The 22291-nt window shown below is 41.5% G+C and overlaps 1 protein-coding gene across 1 annotated transcript in view; it reads right to left on the bottom strand.

Annotated features, from left to right (window-relative positions):
- The window catches only part of msto1 (misato mitochondrial distribution and morphology regulator 1), a 94727-nt gene that overhangs the window by 68188 nt on the left and 4248 nt on the right, over positions 1 to 22291 (bottom strand). The window contains exons 2-3 of the mRNA XM_028795059.2: positions 8209 to 8344; positions 1628 to 1697 (exon numbers count right to left, since the gene is read on the bottom strand). Of these exons, the coding sequence (XP_028650892.1) occupies positions 1628 to 1697; positions 8209 to 8344 (206 nt within the window). The remainder of the gene's footprint in view (positions 1 to 1627; positions 1698 to 8208; positions 8345 to 22291) is intronic.

The raw sequence follows: 22291 nt of genomic DNA on the forward strand, positions 1-22291 counted from the left end.
GTTAAATGGCGTGACTCAAACCACGTACACCTGAACACCAGCAAAACCAAGGAGCTGGTGGTGGATTTTAGGAGGCCCAGGCCCCTCCTGGACCCCGTGATTATCAGAGGTGACTGTGTGCAGAGGGTACAGACCTATAAATACCTGGGAGTGCAGCTGGATGATAAATTGGACTGGACTACCAATACTGATTCTCTGTGCAAGAGAGGACAGAACCGGCTATACTTCCTTAGAAGACTGGAGTCTTTCAAAATCTGCAATAAGATGCTGCAGATGTTCCATCAGACGGTTGTGGTGAGCGCCCTCTTCTACGCGGTGGTGTGCTGGGGAGGCAGCATTAAGGAGAAGGATGCCTCACGCCTGGACAAACTGGTGAGGAAAACAGGCTCTATTGTAGGCATGGAGCTGGACAGTTTGACATCCGTGGCAGAGCAAAGGGTGCTCAGCAGGCTCCTATCAATTATGGAGAATCCACTGCATCCACTAAACAGTGTCATCTCCAGACAGAAGAGCAGCTTCAGCGACAGACTGCTGTCACTGTCCTGCTCCACTGACAGACTGAGGAGATTGTTCCTCCCCCAAACTATGCGACTCTTCAATTCCACCCGGGGGGGTAAACGTTAACATTATTCAAAGCTATTGTCTGTTTTTACCTGCATTTTTATTACTCTTTAATTTAATATTGTTTTATGTATCAGTATGCTGCTGATGGAGTATGTGAATTTCCCCTTGGGATTTATAAAGTATCAATCTATCTATCTAAAATGGAGGACAGGAAATAGACATCCTTGCTGGTCCACAGACTGAACAGAAAATATGCATAGTTTACAAAATGTCTACATGAAAAATACTGGGTTTAATTCAAAGTTTAATCTGGCTTCCTCAATCAGTAATAGAATTCATAGAAGACAAGAATATATATTTTCCAGACATACAACACAGACCACACAGCACAGGCAACTGCAGGTTAATTTACTTCTCTAAAGACATAATCTTCAATCATACCACAGAGCTGTGAGAAAAAGGCTACTCCTAAAGATCTGTATTCATGAGTAAAAGTAGCTCTCTCTGGTGTAAAAGAAAGGAGAGGAGTGGAAAGTGAAAATCATAATGGTAGGATATTTTACATTCTTTGTACTATTTTGAGGAACAAAGGGATGCAAGATAAGGCATCTGGGGTTCCTTACGTTAAAATAAAGGTTTGTTACTTTGTTTTTCTTCATAGTTACTGTCTGGATATATAGATCATGAAAAGAATTGCAGTCTTATTTCAATGAACTAGTGTTATTTTTACATTATTTGTCAAAAGAATAAAGGTAGATGTGTACTGTACTTATAAATGTTTAAAACCTTTCATGCAAAAAAGCCAAAGTGTATGTTAAAAACAAGTATTGGAACATAATAGGGATGAAGAGATACGCTTTCATGGGCTCTTGGACTTAACAGTGTGAAAATTAGTTTAGTTGTTTTGCATTTCGTTTCAACCTGTTAATACTAAACAGAACTGTTGAAGTTTAAGAAATGTATACTGTATATTGCGTTGAATGCAAAGCAAATTAATTAGATATTTTAAAGATGTCATAATCAATTTCATTCCTAAATGAGCTAATAACATAAAGTTACTCACCATGCCAATGAGTTGCTCTCAGATGAGGTCTCATAGAGGCAGCCTTCCTGTCTCAGAGTATTCAGACTCCCTGATATTATTAAAAAAAAAAAAAAAAAACATTGATTACAAATGTAGTTTTCACATCTCAAAAATTTGAAGCAAGTTGTTTCAAGACCCCGATTCATTTTAACTAATATGCTCCTACTTTTACTAAACTTCAGAGCACTTAAATAAAATTATATATATACACATATATACATACTGTGGGAAATAGCCCGGACACAGACAGACGGACATCTTTTAAAAGTCCAACACACATTTATTTACAGTTAATTAAGTGCACAAACCCAGTGCCGCAGCACCAATCACCCCAACAGTCCAGGCCAAAGCCACAGTATGCCTTCAGACCGCCTCCTTCTCTCTTCTCTCAGACCTTGTCCTCTTCCACCCAACTCCAGCCCCCGAATGAAGGGAGGCGGCCCCTTTTATCCATACCCGGATGTGCTCCAGGTGTGCACCGGCAATCTTCCACCAACACGCCCCAGTGTGGCGGCAGTGCCGGCTGTCTCCCCGGAAGCACTCCGGGTGTTCCCTCTCTTCTTCCCCCCAGCACTTCCTGGTGTAGTTGAAGTGCTGGGGTCCAGGGTCCATCAGGCATGGGGACGCCCCCTGGCGGTGACCATGAGCCCCTACAGGGTTGAGCTTCTAAGCCCTGTACCCATGGTCCCCAATACAACCAGGGTGGTCGCCCCCTCGTGGTCTGGAGGAGGCATGAGCCCTCCTCCGGTCCTCTTGGGTGTTCCGGCTGGGTACCACCCCCAGCCGCGTGCCACAATACATTTGTACAATTATTTTCAGTATTGTATTTAAAAATATGAGCATGTGTTTCTGGACAAGTATGAAAAGGCAAATTGGGAGGCCATTTAAAGTTAGGCATAAAGTGATTGTAGTATGCTTCAAACTCTTCTACTTTTGAGATTATTCTTTGTAAATCATACATCTTAAAGGAATTAAACAGAGGTAGAGGGTTTATTAACTAGAAGCATTATTTATTTGCTAAATGAACTATTACCTCAAAAAAATAAAATTAGGTAGATAGGATTGGTGGGCTGAATGACATGTTATCATCACATTTTTTTTGTTTCTAAAGTGAATATCATCCTGTAGCATGAGATCTGCCCTGTCGCTTCAAGAACACTCTTTTCATATGAAAATTAGTAACAGTGCAAATTTACAGGAAGTAAACAATTGAAAATTCATCGTTTACTCCTAAAATGACATATCAGAGTGGTAGCGTAAATCCAGCCTTTGCCATTTATTTAAAAAAAAAGCTAATAAGTGCATACAATACATGAACAGTAAATCATGTTGCTTTATAAAGTGTTGAAATAAGGAGGAAAAAAAATATCCAAAACACTTAAAAGTATCTGCATGCTTTTTTGGAAACAGGGAAAAGCCCAAGGACACCTACAAACTACATTGTCTATTTGAAGCTGTTAAACGTGATGGGGGATCCATAATCATGTGGACTGTGTCAGTAGGATCAATAATTGTTTTACATAGTCATATAACATCCAAAAAATATAAGGATACTTTTTGAGGACTAGATACACTGTACGGTACAAACATTATTCCAATATGAAGTCCCAAACTCAAAGATAATACACCCAAACATATTCTTAAAATTCAATAGTGGTTTCAAAAACACCAGGGTGAATTGAAATGCCTTTCATGGCCTCCAAATTATTAAAACTAAACATCACCAAATTTTATGGGAAGGTCTGGAACATACAATAAGCACTTTCCATCACAGGAACTTTGTTTTAAGGAACCAATAATTTCATGTACAATGAAGACCCTGGGCCACTTGTGATCCCTGACCAATTTTGTGTGTTGCATTCCCAACACTGCACAACATGAATTATCACCTTTAATAATAATAATAATAATAGTTACATTTATTGAGTGCCTTTCACAAACCCAAGGTCGCTTTACATATAGAGTTAAAAAAAAAAATTACATTACTATAGCACTGAAGGACCTGCCTCCCAAGGTGGACAGTCTGGTGCATGGGACAGTAAGGAGATTACTGGTCGAGGACCTGAGAGAGCGACAAGGAGTGTAAGGAGCTAGTAGCTGAGTGAAGTAGAGGGGGGCAAGGTTATGTAGGGCTTTGAAGGTGAGAAGCAGAATCTTGAATTTAATCCTTGATGGAACCGGTAACCAGTGAAGCTGGGAGAGAACAGGGATAGATGTGAGCAAAACACTTTGTGTGGATTAGGACTTTATGCAAAAAAGAGGTGCTAAGTTTGGGATGTTCTGAAGAGCACGGCCCCACCCATCCCTTTATTGCTTTGACATGCACTGGACTTCACAGGGGACATATTGTACCTGCACAAAATGCCCCCTGACTCAATGAAGTGTATGGTATGGAGCACCAAGGAGGCAGCTATGAAGAATGATACAGTATAAAGTGCAGTTTGATCAAGAGTTTATTGGGGTCTCCCCCTACCTTACTACTTTGAAAGCAATCGAAGAGAGAGAGAGTTATTATTGCTTCAATGCAGTGCATGAGTGCAAAAGTGATGAGGTGTGAGGTCTGGTGCTCTGTCTTCACTGATAACTCTCCAAAGTCCAGATTATTAATAGATCTATAAGATGCTGCCATTGTTTCTGGTCAACCAATCAGCACAATTCATCACCTGAACCCCACTCACGTTAGTTCCTCATTGAACAAAAAGTACATACCCTGGAGTAGTAACTAAAAAAAGTACCAGAAACTAAAAATTGCCTGAGTTCATGCAGTGGGAATGACACAAAAATTCCTGAGTTTCTAAAAATCCCTGTTTCCTGAAAAAAGTTCTTACAGTGGGAAAGCACCTAATGTGAAGCATATCACAGCCTCCTTCATCCCTGAAAGAACTGAAGACTTTTTTCTTGAGGAATGGTGCAATATCCTACTACATATACTTAAGCCTTGCATTGGGATAAAGAAAAAAGGTGGACCTACTTCTCCTTGGGCCCTTGATGTTAACATATTGTCAGTTGTTTTAATTATTTCTCAAATCAAAAAGCTTGCTCTTGTTTGAGTATGCCTCCACTTTCAAAACAGAGGTATTTTTTAGAAATGGTTTATTTAACAATATTTTAGCAAACATGCCTGTGTTTTGGACATTGAGAGAATACGAATGGATACCTGATATGTTGATTATACAACACAGGTAACATGAGACTTTTTCATGGACATTTTGATACTGTTTGCTGCAGTGGTAGTCCCTGTTGAAGCTTATTGTATCAGGAACTTTGTTAACTCTGTTCGCCATAAAAACAACAGATTAAAACTGGTTTTTTTTATCAATCACTGTAAACAATACAGAGTATTGAACAGATTAAAAATCATCCTTTAAGGCTAATTAATCAAATAGCAAATTTAGGTCTTTGTAAAAATTGAACTACAGTGAAATATTCTATCATTCTTTGTAGCATCAAATTGCACAGGTACACAGTCTCACTGTGCGATCATGTGAGATTGTTCAAAATGCTTCCATCCATTGGTGATCCCATAAAATCGCATAGTGTATGCTTGGTTCCAATCAGCTATTAGTACAAATGAGTCCTTAAGTGTGAAACAAAATGAAATAATGTACAAAAGTCCTTAATACATCATTGATTATGTCAGAATATATTTTATTACTTGTGAATTGCATCTTTGTGACCTTCAATGACTTTCTAACAGTTTTGTGGCAATATGAAAAACCAGTATGGGGCTGCAGTATGGTAATGCTAAAATTGCATAATGCACATGCACACTTGACTAAGCTGCATTAATGAGTGACAATGGGCCTTGTTAAAGAGGACTGCTTTTAGCTTTGAAATGAAATGGCTCATCTCGGATTTGCTCTTGCCATGCACCAAGTGCAGTTGAGATGTATACCTGCTCCATGTGACCCTAAAAATAACTACAGAAAATGAATAAATTCATTAAGTGGTTAGCTAAAGAAAAAATGAGACAAGGTGATGTAAACTGAAGTGTTTTTCTTGCAGTTGATGATGTATAAACAGGACTATTTCATGAATTTTCTTTTTTTTTTTTTTAAATACCATTTGAAAGGTAAGGTCCATACATGAATAGTAATACATGTCAATTATGGCATTGGAGAGTGGTAACATTTTGAACACGGGTTAAACATGCAAGTATGAATTTCACTATACAGTGGAACCTCGGTTCACGAACGTCTCGGAACACGTACAAATCGGTTTACGACCAAAAAGTTCGCCAAACTTTTGCATCTGTTAACAACCACACACTCGGTATACAAACAAGCCAGTTTCCCTTTCGGTTTGTACGTGTTCAGTCTCTCCCTGTGCAGCGAACGAGCGAGCAAGAAAGAGAGAGAGTGGGACACACACACTCAGGCGCACAAGAGAGAGAGAGAGACACACACACACACACAGGCACGCGAGAGAGATACACACACACACAGGCGCGAGAGAGAGACACACACACAGGCGCGAGAGAGAGACACACACACAGGCGCGACAGAAAGATACACACACACACAGGCGTGCGAGAGAAAGATACACACAAACACAGGTGCAAGAGACACACACACAGGCGCGCAGAGAGAGAGACACACACACAGGCGTGCGAGAGAGAGACACACACACAGGCGCGCGCGAGAGAGAGACATACACACACGCGCGAGAGAGAGACACACACACAGGCGCGCGAGAGAGAGACACACACACAGGCTCGCGAGAGAGACACACACACACACACACAGGCTCGCAAGAGAGAGACACACACACAGGCTCGTGAGAGAGAGACACACACACAGGCTCGTGAGAGAGAGACACACACACAGGCTCATGAGAGAGAGACACACACACAGGCTCATGAGAGAGAGAGAGAGACACACACACACAGGCTCGCGAGAGAGAGACACACACACAGGCTCGCGAGAGAGAGACACACACACAGAGGCGCGAGAGAGAGACACACACACACAGGCGCGAGAGAGAGACACACACACACAGGCGCGAGAGAGAGACACACACACACAGGCGCGAGAGAGAGACACACACACACACAGGCACGAGAGAGACACGCGCACATGAGAGAGCGAGAGGGCTGGACGCTTAAGTTAGAAAGGCAGTTAAAGAATGCACTGGGCTTGTTTTTGTTTTCACTTCTGTTTACAGCGATCAGTTGGTAGCGTGCATTGTTGCAATGTTACTGTTCTTGGTGGTTTATTAAATTACGGATTTTTCAAATGTTCATTTTTTTCCCTGTGCTTAAAACTCATTAAAAAAAAGTGTTTTTAGCGAGCGGTTCATAGCGCTATAGCACGAACTATTGCAGTGTTAGTTTTCTCTGTTGTTCAAGGTTTTCTCAGTGTTATTCAATGTTTTTACATTTAGTTTACTATTACGCTGTGCATTCTATGATATATTTCATTATATTTGTGCTTAAAAACGTAAAAAATATATATATTTACATACAGTTTGTACAGTCTGGAACGGATTAATTGTATTTACATACAATCCTATGGGGGAAATTACTTCGGTTCAAGACCAAATCGGGTTACGAAAAACAGTTTTGGAACGAATTATGGTCGTGAACCGAGGTTCCACTGTACTATGAACTGGTGCCATAAGCCTAAACTGGAATAGATGCTATTTAAAAAAAAAAAAAATCTGTCTCCCAATGACACCCTCTTTAACATAATGGTTAACCTTTCTGCATGACTAGGCTTTTAATTTCCATTTGGAGATTACAGCTTTCTTTTTATATGACCATAACACCAATTTCTCCTATTGGAACTGTATCATAAGTAATCTATAAAATGCTCAAACAATTTCAGTTGACTCAATGTGTCCTATTACCCAATGAAAATAACACTGATGGGTAACCTACTGTTTGAGTATTAGAATGATAATCAGAATTTTGCTATTTGATGTCAGGTGATGAACTGCCTTTGAACATAATTAGTAACGTGATTGGTAAAATGTCAATCATCTTACAAAAAATCCCCTTATAAAGGGTGATCACAGTTAAAGAGTGCATAGTAACATTTTTTTTAAATTATTTTTTCCAATAGTTGACACTGTTCCATCATGGATTCTAGATCTTGAATGTGAATAATAGATTCTCGGTCTTAAATGCCACAACCAGTCACTGTTTGTGTGGAGTTTCCCCATTTTCCTTATGACTCTGTTTCTCTCACACATTCCCAAAGATGTGTGTAACAGAGCAACTGGAATTGGAGTTTAAATTGGCTGCGAGTGGTTATGTAGGCATTGCAATAGACTGGCACCCTGCCCATGTCTGTCTTATACTATACCTAATACAGCGATGGTAAACTCCAAACTGTAAAGAATAATGAATTAAACAGGATGTTATATGAAAATAATTTGTTTTCACCTAAATACAAAAAGTATCTAGTTTGCTATGTCTTTCCAGTTCTCAGATACAAAAAATAAATACAAGCACTTACAGAATGTAAAAAGCCCTTGTGTCAACAAAAGCTGAAATGTCATTAATGGTGTGTAATCATTAGTTTTCTCATATAACACAAATAAAAATCATTAAGTCCAACCTTTAAGATCAAATGCAATGAGCCGTGGAGTGTAAGTAGTTTGGCCAGAGTGCGTCTGTCCCTGTCGGAAGAGAACATCACTGAAGATTTCACTGGGTGTCTCCTCTGGGCTTATATCATAGCAAAGTGAAGCATCCTAGAGAGCAAACAGACAATTCAGTAATATAAACAGTTTATAAAAATGTTGATTATACTGAGGTGATGTATATATATTCCTTCTACAAACAACATATGTGCTTTTGAACAAAAAACGTCTCATTAAAACATACAAATATTGAAAAAAATCTATTTCTCATTAATTTCCTTACATTAATAAAAAAACAATACTACTGTACATTAAGATAATTCAATTCAATTGTCCCAAGAGGGAAATTAAATTTGTCAGGTGATTTTACAGAGAGACTAAGACATAACATTAAAAACACCCAAAAAACAATAAATTTAGTACAAATAAATATAATAAATAGTGTGCACATAAGGTAAAAAAATTAGATCAAAAATATTACACATTAAATTTAAACGAACATTTGGCTAATGAGTAATGCTAATTAGATGTGCATCCAATGAATAAAGCCTGGGGATTTTTTTTTAAAGTCCAACTTATTTAGAAGAATTCAAGTTGGGATTTAGGAGTATTTGAACCCATTGTTTATATCTTAGAACCTTAATTCTGTGGCAACACCTGAAATTGAGAATGGAGTGGGTGAGTCCCGTGTGACAGAATACACTCTGTTTTCTGTTACAGTTGCTTATTAAAAAGGTCTGATTAACCTTGTTATTTTACTGTTTCATTTTATAATATGATTTATTTTGTTTTTGTTGCCGACATTAAGATTTCCAAACCACGTCAACAGAACATACTGTAAGTAAAGACAGACCCAGGACAAGATTTATAAAAGACTAGTTGCGTTACCCGGCTTTGCCCGAAAAATTTCATAAGACAATGGGTGACAGTTATAGTGCCATCAGTTTATTGGGTCTATCAGAAGTACTATGAAGCAAAATGCTTTTCTGTTTACAGTATTTGTAAGTTTTGTTTTTCTTTTTTCCTAGGGCTAATAACCACTACAGCCCACTGCCTACCAGTAATAAGGCTTTGGACTTCACACCCAAAGGTTGTGGGTTCAAATCCTACTACTGACACTGTGTGATCATGAGCAAGTCACTTCACCTGCCTATGCTCCAACTGAAAAACAAAAGAAATGTAAACCAAATGTTGTATGTCTCCATGAAGAAAGACGTCAGTCAAATAATAAGTAATAATAATATTATTAGGTCACTGGAGCTACTTACCCTTAAACATGCTATACACAATTGTCCATGAGTAAAGCATTCCTGCCATAGTCAATTCCTTACATTTTCCTGGTTTTCCTAGTGACTTGGCTTTTGTTGATGGTCATTGCCAAATACAATTTTACAGGAAAATGTGTTCTTTTGAACGGAAACAACCAATCAGCTATGTTCCCTCTAAGATCTGTGCACACACATCTTTTTTCAAGGTGCCGTGTAGTACTTCTAAACTGTCATGCAGCTGTTATCACACCTTTTACCCCTTTGTAATGCGCCATGGCTCCCTATATTTCACGGCTCAAAGTCTCATAATTTACAGTTGAAGTCAGTAGTTTACATACACTTTGAGTTTTAAAGAATTCACCCTCTTTATAACCCTTCCAACTGATTTTATAGTAAAAAACTATAAATGTGACATATCCTTTAACTTATCTGCTGTGTGCTGGGAAAAAGCAATTTTTTCCAACAATGTTCAGAGACAGAGTATTTCACATTTTATTCACTACCAGTAATGTCGCACTACACGATACCGTGCAGTGAATACACTTGATTTGATCACTCACAGTTTTTATAGTCTTTCTCTGTACATTTAGCATTCGTTTGCTCAGAGGTTGATGCGCTTGCTGCTTCCTGAGCAGCCCTTGTTTCCTCTACCCTAGCAACCCGCTTCTTCTTTTCTTTTGTAGGCATCTCTTCACATTAAAACTGATTAAGTCAGTGTTTGTGTTGCAATTACTTAGTACATTTTCTTTAACTTTTCACTTAAGCTGGCACTTAAGTCTTCAAATTGCCTCAACAATGATTTAAGATAAAAAAGAGATAGGGGAAGTGACGGCAAAGGGATGAGAACGGCGCCCACATGCATGTGCAGTACGGCCGCCCTGCTGGCTGCTGCCGAGAGTTGATTCAACAATAAAATAAAATAAAAATAAAAAGAGGAATAATCTTGGAGGTCAATCATCACCCCGAACGCAGATAGTAGTTGTCACATAGTATATGTGTACCAAATTTCAGGTCAATAGTTTGCGAGCTACAGGTGATTTAAAATCCTGGACAGACAAACGAACAGCCACAATAGCGTATTATATATAAAGATATCACAATTCTAGTGGGTCACAAGTTTACATAACACTTTGTTAACCGTGTCTTTAAACAGCTCGGAAAATTCCAGAAAATTATGTCAAGCAATTAGACAAATAGCTTCTGATAGCCAATTAGCCTATTTAGAGTCAACTTGTGGACGTATGTTAAGGCCTACCATGAAACACAGACCTCAGAAAAAAATTTGTGGACCTCCACAAATTTGGTTCATCCTTAATAACAATTTCCAAATGCCTGACGATTCCAGTAAAACGAGTGCTTTATTGACATAACCGGAAAGGTTGCTCAGCAAGAAGGAAGCCACTGTTCCAAAGTCGGCATAAAAATGTCAAACTATAGTTTGCAATGGTACATGGGGACAAAGATCATATCTTCTGGAGAAATGTTCTCTGGTGAATTAAAGATAAAACTGTTTTGTCATAATAACCATTGTTCTGTTTGGAGGAATGAGGCTTACAAGCCAAAGAACACCATCCCAACTGTCAAGAATTGGGGTAAGAGCATCATTTTGTGGGGGTGCTTTGCTGCAGGAGGGACTGGTGTACTTCACAAAATAGATAACATCATGAGGAAGGAAAATTATGTAGATATGCATAGATATGTAGACTGCAGCAACATCTCAAGAGCTCAGAAGGGAACCTTAAGCACAGCCACAAATGGGTCTTCCAAATGGACATTGACCACAAGCATACCTCCAAAGTTGTGGAGAAATGGCTTAAGGACAACAAGATCAAGGTATTGGTGTGGTCATCACAAAGCCCTGACCTCAATCCAATTCAAAATTTGTGGGCCGAACTGAAAAAGTGTGTGCGAGCAAGGAGACCTACAAACCTATCCCAGTTACACTAGTTCTGTCTGGAGGAATGGGCCAAAATTCCAGCAACTTATTGTAAGAAGCTTGTGGAAGGTGATCCAAAACATGTGACTCAAGTTAAACAATTTAAATGCAATGGTATCAAATATTAACAAAGTGTATGTAAACTTGTGATCCACTGGAATTGTGATATGGTCAATAAAAAGTAAGGTACTCTATAAACATTGTTGGAAAAAAATTACTTTTGCCGTGCACAAAGCAGATGTCTTAAACAATATGCCAAATTCATAGTTTGTTAGTATAAAATCTTTGGAAGGGTTATTAAGAGAGTTTTAAAGAATTCACCCTCCATGTATATAAACATCCCCCTCTCCGTTCTGCTCGTTGTTCATGTGAGAGTGCTTAGTGGCACACTACAATTTATGGGGTTCCGCTCAGTCATCGCTCACGTAAGACTGCTTTGTGGTGCTTGATACTTCAAACTTGGAGGTCAACAGAGTACAACTGAGAAGTGCTGGTATGCATCCAAGAGTGCCAGTAATCAACATCAACATCAACATCAAAAAAAAAAAAAAAAAAAAACCCTCCTGCAAACAATTGAGCTTTGCATCTTCCTTGAGCAAATGTCACCTCTCTGAAGGGGAAGGAGCCTGAGCTAGTGCGCGAGGTCGAGAGGTTCCGGCTAGATATAGTCAGGCTCACCTCGAAGCACAGCTTGGACTCTGGAACCAATCTCCTTGAGAGGGGCTAGACTCTCTACCACTCTGGAGTTGCCCCCAGTGAGAGGTGCCGAGCGGGTGTGGGCATACTTATTGCCCCCCGACTTGGAGCCTGTACATTGGGGTTTACCCCGGTGGACGAGAGGGTAGCCTCCCTCCCGCCTTCGGGTGGGGGGAAGGGTCCTAACTGTTGTTTGTGCGTATGCACCGAACAGCAGTTCGGAGTACCCACCCTTTTTGGAGTCCCTGGAGGGGGTGTTGGAGAGCACACCTTCTGGGGACTCCCTCGTACTGCTGGGAGACTTCAATGCTCACGTGGGCAATGACAGTGAGACCTGGAAGGGCGTGATTGGGAGGAATGGCCCCCCCGATCTGAACCCGAGTGGTGTTTTGTTATTGGACTTCTGTGCTCGTCACGGATTGTCCATAACGAACACCATGTTCAAGCATAGGGGTGTTCATATGTGCACTTGGCACCAGGACACCCTAGGCCTCAGTTCGATGATCGACTTTGTGGTCGTGTCGTCGGACTTGCGGCCACATGTCTTGGACTACTCGGGTGAAGAGAGGGGCGGAGCTGTCAACTGATCACCACCTGGTGGTGAGTTGGCTCCGATGGTGGGGGAGGATGCCGGTCAGGCCTGGTAGGCCCAAACGTGTTGTGAGGGTCTGCTGGGAACGTCTGGCAGAGCCCCCTGTCAGAAGTAGCTTCAACTCCCACCTCCGGCAGAACTTCGACCATGTCCTGAGGGAGGTGGGGGGACATTGAGTCCGAATGGGCTATTGTTGAGGCGGCTGACCGGAGCTGTGGCCGTAAGGTAGTCGGTGCCTGTCGTGGCGGCAATCCCAAACCCGTTGGTGGACACCAGCGGTGAAGGATGCCGTCAAGCTGAAGAAGGAGTCCTACCAGTCCCTTTTGTCCTGTGGGACTCTGGAGGCAGCTGTTGGTACCGGCAGGCCAAGTGGAATGCGGCTTTGGTGGTTGCTGAGGCAAAAACTCGGGCATGGGAGGAGTTTGGGGAGGCCATGGAGAACGACTTTCGGACGGCTTCAAGGAGATTCTGGTCCACCGTCCGGTGTCTCAGGAGGGGGAAGTAGTGCAGTGTCAACACTGTATATGGTGGGGATGGTGCGCTGCTGACCTCGACTCGGGACGTTGTGGGTCGGTGGGGGGAGTACTTCGAAGACCTCCTCAATCCCACTAACTTGCCTTCCAATGAGGAAGCAGAGCCTGGGGACTCGGAGGTGGGCTCCCCCATCTCTGGGACTGAGGTCACCGAGGTGGTCAAAAAACTCCTTAGTGGCAGGGCCCCGGGGGTGGATGAGATAGCCCGGAGTTCCTCAAGGCTCTGGATATTGTAGGGCTGTCTTGTTGATACGTCTCTGCAACATCGCATGGACATCAGGGACAGTGCCTCTGGATTGGCAGACTGGGGTGGTGGTCCCCCTCTTTAAGAAGGGGGACCGGAGGGTGTGTTCCAACTACAGAGGGATCACACTCCTCAGCCTCCCTGGAAAAGTCTATTCGGGGGTTCTGGAGAGAAGGGTCCATCGGATAGTCGAACCTCGGATTCAGGAGGAACAGTGTGGTTTTCGTCCTGGTCACGGAACAGTGGACCAGCTCTACACTCTTAGCAGGGTCATGGAGGGTGCATGGGAGTTCGCCCAACCAGTCTACATGTGTTTTGTGGACTTGGAAAAGGCGTTCGACCGTGTCCCTCGGGGAATCCTGTGGGGGGTGCTCCGAGAGTATGGGGGTACCGGACCACCTGATAAGGGCTGTTCGGTCCCTGTACGATCGGTGTCAGAGCTTGGTCCGCATTGCCGGCAGTAAGTCGAACCCGTTTCCAGTGAGAGTTGGACTCCGCCAGGGCTGCACTTCGTCACCGATTCTGTTCATAACTTTTATGGACAGAATTTCTAGGCACAGCCAGGGTGTTGAGGGGGTCAGGCTTGGTGGACTCAGGATTGGGTCACTGCTTTTTGCAGATGATGTTGTCCGGTTTGCTTCATCAGGCCGTGATCTTCAGCTCTCTCTGGATCGGTTCGCAGCTGAGTGTGACGTGGCTGGGATGGGAATCAACACCTCCAAATCCAAGACCATGGTCCTCAGCTGGAAAAGGGTGGAGTGCCCTCTCAGGGTTGGGAGCGAGATCCTGCCCCAAGTGGAGGAGTTCAAGTATCTTGGGGTCTTGTTCACGAGTGAGGGAAGAATGGAGCGTGAGATTGACAGGCGGATCGGTGCGGCGTCCGCAGTAATGCGGGCTCTGCATCGGTCTTTCGTGGTGAAAAAGGAGCTGAGCCATAAGGCAAAGCTCTCAATTTACCAGTCGATCTATGTTCCTACCCTCACCTATGGTCATGACCTATGGGTAGTGACTGAAAGAACGAGATCGCGAATACAAGCGGCTGAAATGAGTTTTCTCCGCAGGGTGTCTGGGCTCTCCCTTAAAGATAGGGTGAGAAGCTCAATCATCTGGGAGGGGCTCAGAGTAGAGCCGCTGCTCCTCCGCATCGAGAGGAGTCAGATGAGGTGGCTGATGAGGTGTTCCGGGCACGTCCAACCGGGAGGAGGCCCTGGGGAAGACCCAGGACACGCTGGAGGGACTATGTCTCCCGGCTGGTCTGGGAACGCCTTGGAATTCCCCCGGAAGAGTTAGAAGAAGTGGCCGGGGAGAGGGAAGTCTGGGCATCTCTGCTCAAGCTGCTGCCCCCGCGACCCGACTTCGGATAAGCGGAAGAGGATGGATGGATGGATGGATCTTCCTTGAGCTATACAGAACTTTCTCTTTCTGTTTCACAACTTAATCATCTCTTTTTTTTCTTTTTTTACTGTCTGGGGGCCTCATGCTAACGCCATGCGTAGAATTTACAAGTGGCGGACCGTGCATTTCACACCTTGGCCTTCAGTAGTGCTCCGTCTGAATCAACCCGCCCCTCAAAAACTAATTTATGGTTATAAAAACCATCTTGCAGAAATACAGTATAAAGAGCCGTTGCATCGCAGATAAGATAACTCCTGTAGCCACAATAAATGCCTTTATTGAATAGACAAACCAGGGGTGAACAAGTTCCTTTCTACTGCAGCTACAGCCTGCAACACACATAAAAAAACATCAATAATAACTCATAAACTTGCAATATTATTTAGGAAAATCGCAACTTTTTACTCACCAAAAATTCGGATTATTTGTAATCAAAATCCATCCTCCTCTCTTTCCTCAAAAACAGTTCAATTACTCTGTCATACAGATTATCCATGCGCTTCAGTTCCATCACGAAGTCCCTTTCTATCGCCATCGAAGCTAATGCTGAAAGTCGAACCTGCCCTGTCGTATTTCTGGCATAAGTTTTAATTTGCTTTAGGGCTGAAAATGTCAGCTTGACAGAAGCAGTGGACACGGGAATGGTCACCGCCAAACATACCAATGTGTACAGCTGCCCCATGATGCTCTCATTCAGATTTTTCTATTACACCATCCTATCCAATCAACGGGTCTGAATACGGTGACGTTGCCGTACGCCTGCTAGAGGGCCCTAGTGAAACCAACTCAAAATCTGATTAGTTGAAGCAACAGTTTAATCAACATTTATTTTGTATTAGAGGGCCTGCACAACGCATTGTGAAGGCCTCCTGGCAGACTTCTTTGACTTTGACCCTGCCTGGCAACAAATGATGGCTGAAATGTGATTGGTTAAATGCTTTAATACAAAAATACATGTCTGGAAGCAGGCACAGCACAACCATCGGAAAAGCTATGAAAGGAAGCAGACAGACTATTTGGAATTATTTAATAAGTATTCATGGACAAAATATAATTAACATCAGTTTGTGATTCAGATATTATTTTAGGCCAGCAGAGAAGGCCTTGCAGACCCTGACGGCCCGCCACTGGAATTTACACTAAAACATGGCGTACGGACAAAAGTCGAAATGTGTGCACACACAAAAAAATTCAGATGTAGAAAACCATGCATAAACCAACTTCCACTACATTAATCCCACTTTGTGTGAAATGTAACGCTCATGCCAGCCGTCCCACCCAGACTCCTCCCAGAATAACGTCCCTTTGAATATGCAAATCAATATAAATATTCCCTTGAATTCAGCGTTCTGTGAAAAGACAATGGCAAAAGCACAAGGAAAAATGAATATCAGCGATTGCCAAGTGAAGGCAAGGGAAAAACTTACTATTTGTTGGTTTAAACGGTTATACAAACAACAAAAGGAAGTCAATTGAAAGTTCAATTTCAGAAAGTCGCACAGTACCCAAAATAAAAAAAGAAGTTTTCAGATATCAAAGTCGCCGTGAAAAGGTGAATCATAGCCCACCGTCTGCGTGTCATATGGAAGCTTATTAGGGTACAGAGAAAAAAAAAATGGGAACACTGGGGGGGGGAAAAAAAAAAAGCTTGAAATGTCAACTTTAATCTCGAAATTTCCACTTTAAACATGTAGTTTATTTTGTCATTAAAGTAGAACATTTTAAACTTATTCTTAAAATCTTTTAATTTACTAGTTTCTCAAATCCCATCGTAACTAAAGTACCACATTAAATGCTTCTTATTCTGTGTGATCTTATATGTACTCTGTGTGTGTGAATCACTACTTGCTTCTTAAACGGGCTTTCTCTTATGCCGACAGAGCACAGAATACATTGCATTCATGATATTACTGCTCTATGAACAATTTAAATACTAAGATGTATACTTGATATCACTTTCATTATGAAATGAATTAAGGCATGTATTAAACATGGGGCCACAGTGACGCAATGGCAGCAACGAGCTGGCACCCCGTCCAGAGGTTGTTCCTGCTTCCTGCAAGATGCTTGATGCGCCATGTGTGACCCTCGATGAAATCATTTATTGCAGCAGTACTGTCTGTCTCTTTCAAACATACTAACCCCCAGTTCCTGTCCTTCCTTTTCTTTCTCCAAGTAACCATTCGCAACACAATCAGCTCTTTAATAAATGTCAAGCCATCTGTAAGCTTAGAATGCTAATTCTTCAAAACATTTAAAGAACATTGAAAATCTCCGTAGCACGTTTAATTGTTCCATCCATCTATCCATCCAGGATTGCACCGGTCCCAGCAAACATACAGCGCGAGGCAAGAACAATCCCTGAACAGGGCGCCAGTTCATCACTACCACTGTCCACACATTTAATAACAGTTTACATTATTTAAATGAAATTAAAAATGTATCTGTATAATGTAATAATATATATATATATTATATATACACACACACACACACACACACACACACACATACTTTATTGCATTTCATCTGAAAACTTACATCAAGAGGACCAAGAAGATAGCGCTTGGAAATCTAAATTGACTTAGAAGCCAGTCGTCTCTTCTATTCAATTGAATTCCTTTATTGTTATTGCATGGTACAGTGAGATTCAATATGCAAATCCTCCAAAAACTTACTTCCTATAAAATGGTAAAATAACAAAAAAACAATAATACTACTACAGTAAAAATATGAAAAATATACAGTATGAAAGCATAAGTGGCTCAGGTTGTGAAATATTACAACTGTAATGCAAGTTTACAGTGAGTTAATTGTACTTATAAGTACAAACAGTTCTACCGGAAGCACTTGATGGACTGATTTGAGTGCATTTATAGCTCTTGGGACGAAACTATTTCTGAACCATGAGGTTCATGCAGGAAAGGCTCAAATAAGAGAAGTTGAAATAAGCTGTGCAAATGGTTGAGGCAGCGTGTGCTAGAAGCCATACGTGTGCTAGAAGCCATACCCTGATAATTCTCTCTTGACACAATCGGCGGTAGAGCTTTCCGATCAGCTGCTGTAGAGCTGTGATTTCACACTCAGATACAGTGGGTTAAAATACTCAGTGGTGCACTGAGAGTAACAACACTAAAGCAGCTATTGTATTTGGAATTGTTTGGCCATTCCGTGCACCATTATATGGTTATGAGTTGACTACAATCAGATGCCTTAAACTAAAAAACGATTTGCAGTTAATGTCAATGTATTTGATAAAGCCGTGTCAGGGATGTGAATCTAAAAAATAAAGGGAAGCCATACAGGAACAGTAGCACTGCTTTGACGCTGGGTTTGCAAAACTGAGCCGAAAACTTGCGTATACTATGGCTTGAGGTGGCATGAAAATGTGGGTGGCTTTACGCCAAGTTTAGTTTTTATACATCGCAACGATGTGAGCATGGAAACGGGCGTACGCAACATTTTTGTGCGTACATACCGTTTATACATGAGGCCCCAGGACGCTGCCCTGTCTCCAGTTCTCCATCCACTCTATATATAAGCAGCAATATTCGTATGGCCCATGAACCATTTCTGCTGCATCCTTCATTTGTAAAAGGCACGTTCTAAGCACATCACAGAGCTTATAAACTAGCATACTACTAATCAATATTGATAAATAAAAAATATTGCAAACATATCCAGTTTTTAATATTTGGAAAAGATTTGGGATTAAATTGCTCAGAGATCTTTATATAGACAATATCTTTGCATCATTTGAACAATTACATTCCAAATTTAACCTTTCAGCTACACATTTCTTTCACTATCTTCAAATTAGAAACTTTGTCAAATCGAACCTGCCCAATTTTCCTCATCTCGTACCCTCCACCATGCTGGAAAAAATACTGCTCAACTTTGAGGATTTAGACACCACTTCTGCAATATATAAAATTTTATTAGAGTCCCTTCCTTTCAAAGATCCAAGAGGACAATGGGAAGAAGATCTCTTAATTAATATATCAGAGAAGGAGTGGAAGGTAGCAATGCAGAGAATTCACTCGAGCTCCATATGCGCAAAGCGTAGAATTATTCAACTCAAAATTATATATCGAGCTCATCTGTCCCGCCTAAAACTGTCCAAAATGTTCCCAGGGCAAGATCCAACCTGCGAACGCTGCAACCAAGCTCCTGCATCAATGGGTCACATGTTTTGGGCATGCACCAAATTAATAATAATAATAATAATAATAATAGATTTTATTTATATAGCGCCTTTCCCATGCTCAAGAACTTACAGAATATAATAAAGAACGGCAGCGTATACAGTATATAGCATTGTACAAACCAGATAAATAAATAAAGAAGATTAAGACAATGAATTCTGAAAAAAAAAAAGAAACAGACAACATAATTGATGGTCTAGCACACACACACATAGGTTACATTAGCATCTTGACAGAGAAGTAAACTGAGAGAAGGGTAATAAAGTCAAAAAGAGCTAAAAGCCTTCCTGAACAGATGAGTTTTGAGTTGTTTTTTAAAAGAATTCATGGAGTCAGCTGACCTGATTAATTTTGGTAGGTCATTCCAGAGTCTGGGCGCTATACAGCTGAAGGCCCTGTCACCCATGGAGTGTAGATTAGTGAGGGGCACAACAAGATTGCCAGAATCAGAGGACCTTAGTGGGCGGGCAGGCACATAGTGATGGAGAAGGTCACTAATGTAGTTTGGCGCGAGGTTATTTAAGGCTTTGTAGGTTATTAGTAGGATTTTATATTCGATTCTGTAAGACACAGGGAGCCAGTGGAGACGGAGCAGGATGGGAGTTATGTGCTCACTGCTGCAGGTTCGAGTAAGGACTCTTGCAGCTGAGTTTTGAATAAGCTGGAGCTGTGATATAAGATTAGAAGGGGCACCTGCCAGTAGAGAATTACAATAATTGATGCGGGATGTGATAAAAGCTTGGACAAATTTCTCAGCGTTAGAAAAGGAGAGGAAGGAGCGAACACGGGATATGTTACGGAGGTGAAAGTAAGAAAGTTTCTTAATGTGATTTATGTGGGCGGAATAAGAGAGGGAGTAATCAAAAATGACACCAAGATTTTTTACAGTAGAGGCAGGTTTGATGAGATCACTGCCAAGATAGACTGGGAAGGAGCTCATTTTATTAAGTTGCATTTTAGTCCCAATTTGCAGGAGTTCAGTTTTATTGCAATTTAATTTTAAAGAGTTCTGCTCCATCCAGGTTTTAATTTCACTAAGGCAGGTTGTGAGCTGAGAAAGCTCTGATGAAGTTCCACTTTTAACATTGAAGTAGAGTTGAGTATCATCTGCATAAAAATGATAACCCAGTCCATAGCTACGGATAATATGGGCAAGGGGAAGCATATAAATACAGAAAAGCAGAGGACCAAGGACAGAGCCCTGAGGGACTCCTTGTGTGACTGGCGCTGAGCTGGATCTGCTCTTGCCAAGACTAACAAACTCTTGCCTATCAGTCAGATAGGACTTGAACCACTGGAGGGCAGTGCCAGAGATACCCAGCATGTTCTTCATTCTGGACAGTAGGATGTCATGTCTGACAGTGTCAAATGCTGCACTGAGGTCTAACAGAATTAATATGCTGGTTTGTCCAGAGTCTGCTGCCATAAGCAAATCATTGGTTACCCGTAGCAGAGCAGTTTCACAGCTGTGCTGCACCCTGAAACCAGACTGAAAGGGTTCCATCAAATTATTAGAGGTTAGGTAATTGGTGAGTTGGGAAGCTACAACACACTCAAGAACTTTTGACAGGAAAGGTAAGTGGGAAATAGGCCGGAAATTGTTAAGATTGTCAGCATCAAGACCAAACTTTTTTAACATTGGGGTTACAGAAGCAATTTTAAAAGTGAGCGGCACAGAGCCAGTGTCAAGGGATGAGTTTATTATTGTTGTAACAGTCGGGATTATGGCATGAAGGCAGGATTTAAGTAGTGTGGTGGGGATGGGGTCCAGTACACAAGTAGTCGACCTCATCTTACAATGCAGGTTATTAACAGATGCAGATGTGACTGGTGAGAACTTAGAGAAGGAGCTGGATGGAGTGGGAAAACAGGGAGAGATATAAACAGATGATGTATTTATGTTAGTTGAATTATTTAGATCGTTAATTTTGTTACGGAAAAAGTGGAGGAATTCCTCACAGACTTCAGTAGAAGAGGTAGTTGGGCCAGATGCGGGTTCGAGTAGTTTATTAACTACAGAGAACAGAACCCTTGGGTTATCGTGGCCACTTTCTATTATTCTGCCGTAATGGGTGTTCTTGGCAGCAGTTAGTGCTACTCTGTAAGTTCTTTGGTGGTCAGAGAAAGCCTGGATGTGCACGGTGAGGCCAGCCTTACGTGACATTCCCTCAAGGCGTCGGCCAGCTGCTTTCATAGATCGCAATTCTGAGTTATACCAAGGAGCTGAACATTTAAAGGAAACCTCCTTATGTTTTAAGGGAGCTGTTTTATCTAATGCTGAATGAAGGGCTGAGTTATAGTGGTCAACAAGACTATCTAGTGTTGGTGGAATAGGTGAAGACAGTAAAAGATCAGAAATGGATCCAGAAAGGATAGAGGGACAGATATTTTTAAGGTTTCTGTAAGAAATTTGTTGTTTACAGGTAAGAGGAGGGAAAGGCAGTGAAACAGTGAAAAATACTGCTTTATGGTCAGAGAGTCCCAAATCAGTGCTGTAAATGTTGGCAACAGATAGTCCAGAAGTGCAGATCAGATCCAATATATGACCGCCAGAGTGGGTTGGAAAATCAACATGTTGTGTCAAGTCAAAACAGTCCAGTAAGGATAGGAATTCATTCCTCAGTTTAGATGTGGGGATGTCAATATGGATGTTGAAATCACCAAGAAGGATAATTCTCTGAGAGTAAGAGCTTAGGTGGGTCAAAAGTTCAATTAGATCGGATAAGAAGAATGCATTGTATTTTGGGGGACGATAAAGAACAATGAGTGAGACAGGACCTGATTTCGTTATTAGTTTAAGAGCCAGGCACTCAAAAGACAATGGACTGTCAATCGGGATTCGTTTAATGTTTAAGTCAGCTCTGACAATTACTGCAAGCTCACCGCCTTGTCTTGAGCTGCGAGGCTCTGTGTGGAAAGTGAAACCAATTGGAGTCGCCTCTGTGAGAGACGCAAATTCGTTTGGTTTTTGCCAAGTCTCCGTTAAACACAGAATATCAAGTTTGGTGTCAGTGATGAGTTCTGACAGCACCAATGCTTTGCCATTAAGAGACCTCGAGTTAAATAGTGCAATAGTGCAAAAATTAACAACATTTTGGACCAAACTTAAGTGCCTTTCAGACAGCCTTGGTGTCACAATCCTTCCTAACCCATTATTAGCTGTGTTTGGTGTTCTTCCAGATGGATTTG

Source organism: Erpetoichthys calabaricus, chromosome 2 (genome assembly GCF_900747795.2).
Source record: "Erpetoichthys calabaricus chromosome 2, fErpCal1.3, whole genome shotgun sequence".
In the NCBI taxonomy this organism is placed as follows: Eukaryota; Metazoa; Chordata; class Cladistia; order Polypteriformes; family Polypteridae; genus Erpetoichthys; species Erpetoichthys calabaricus.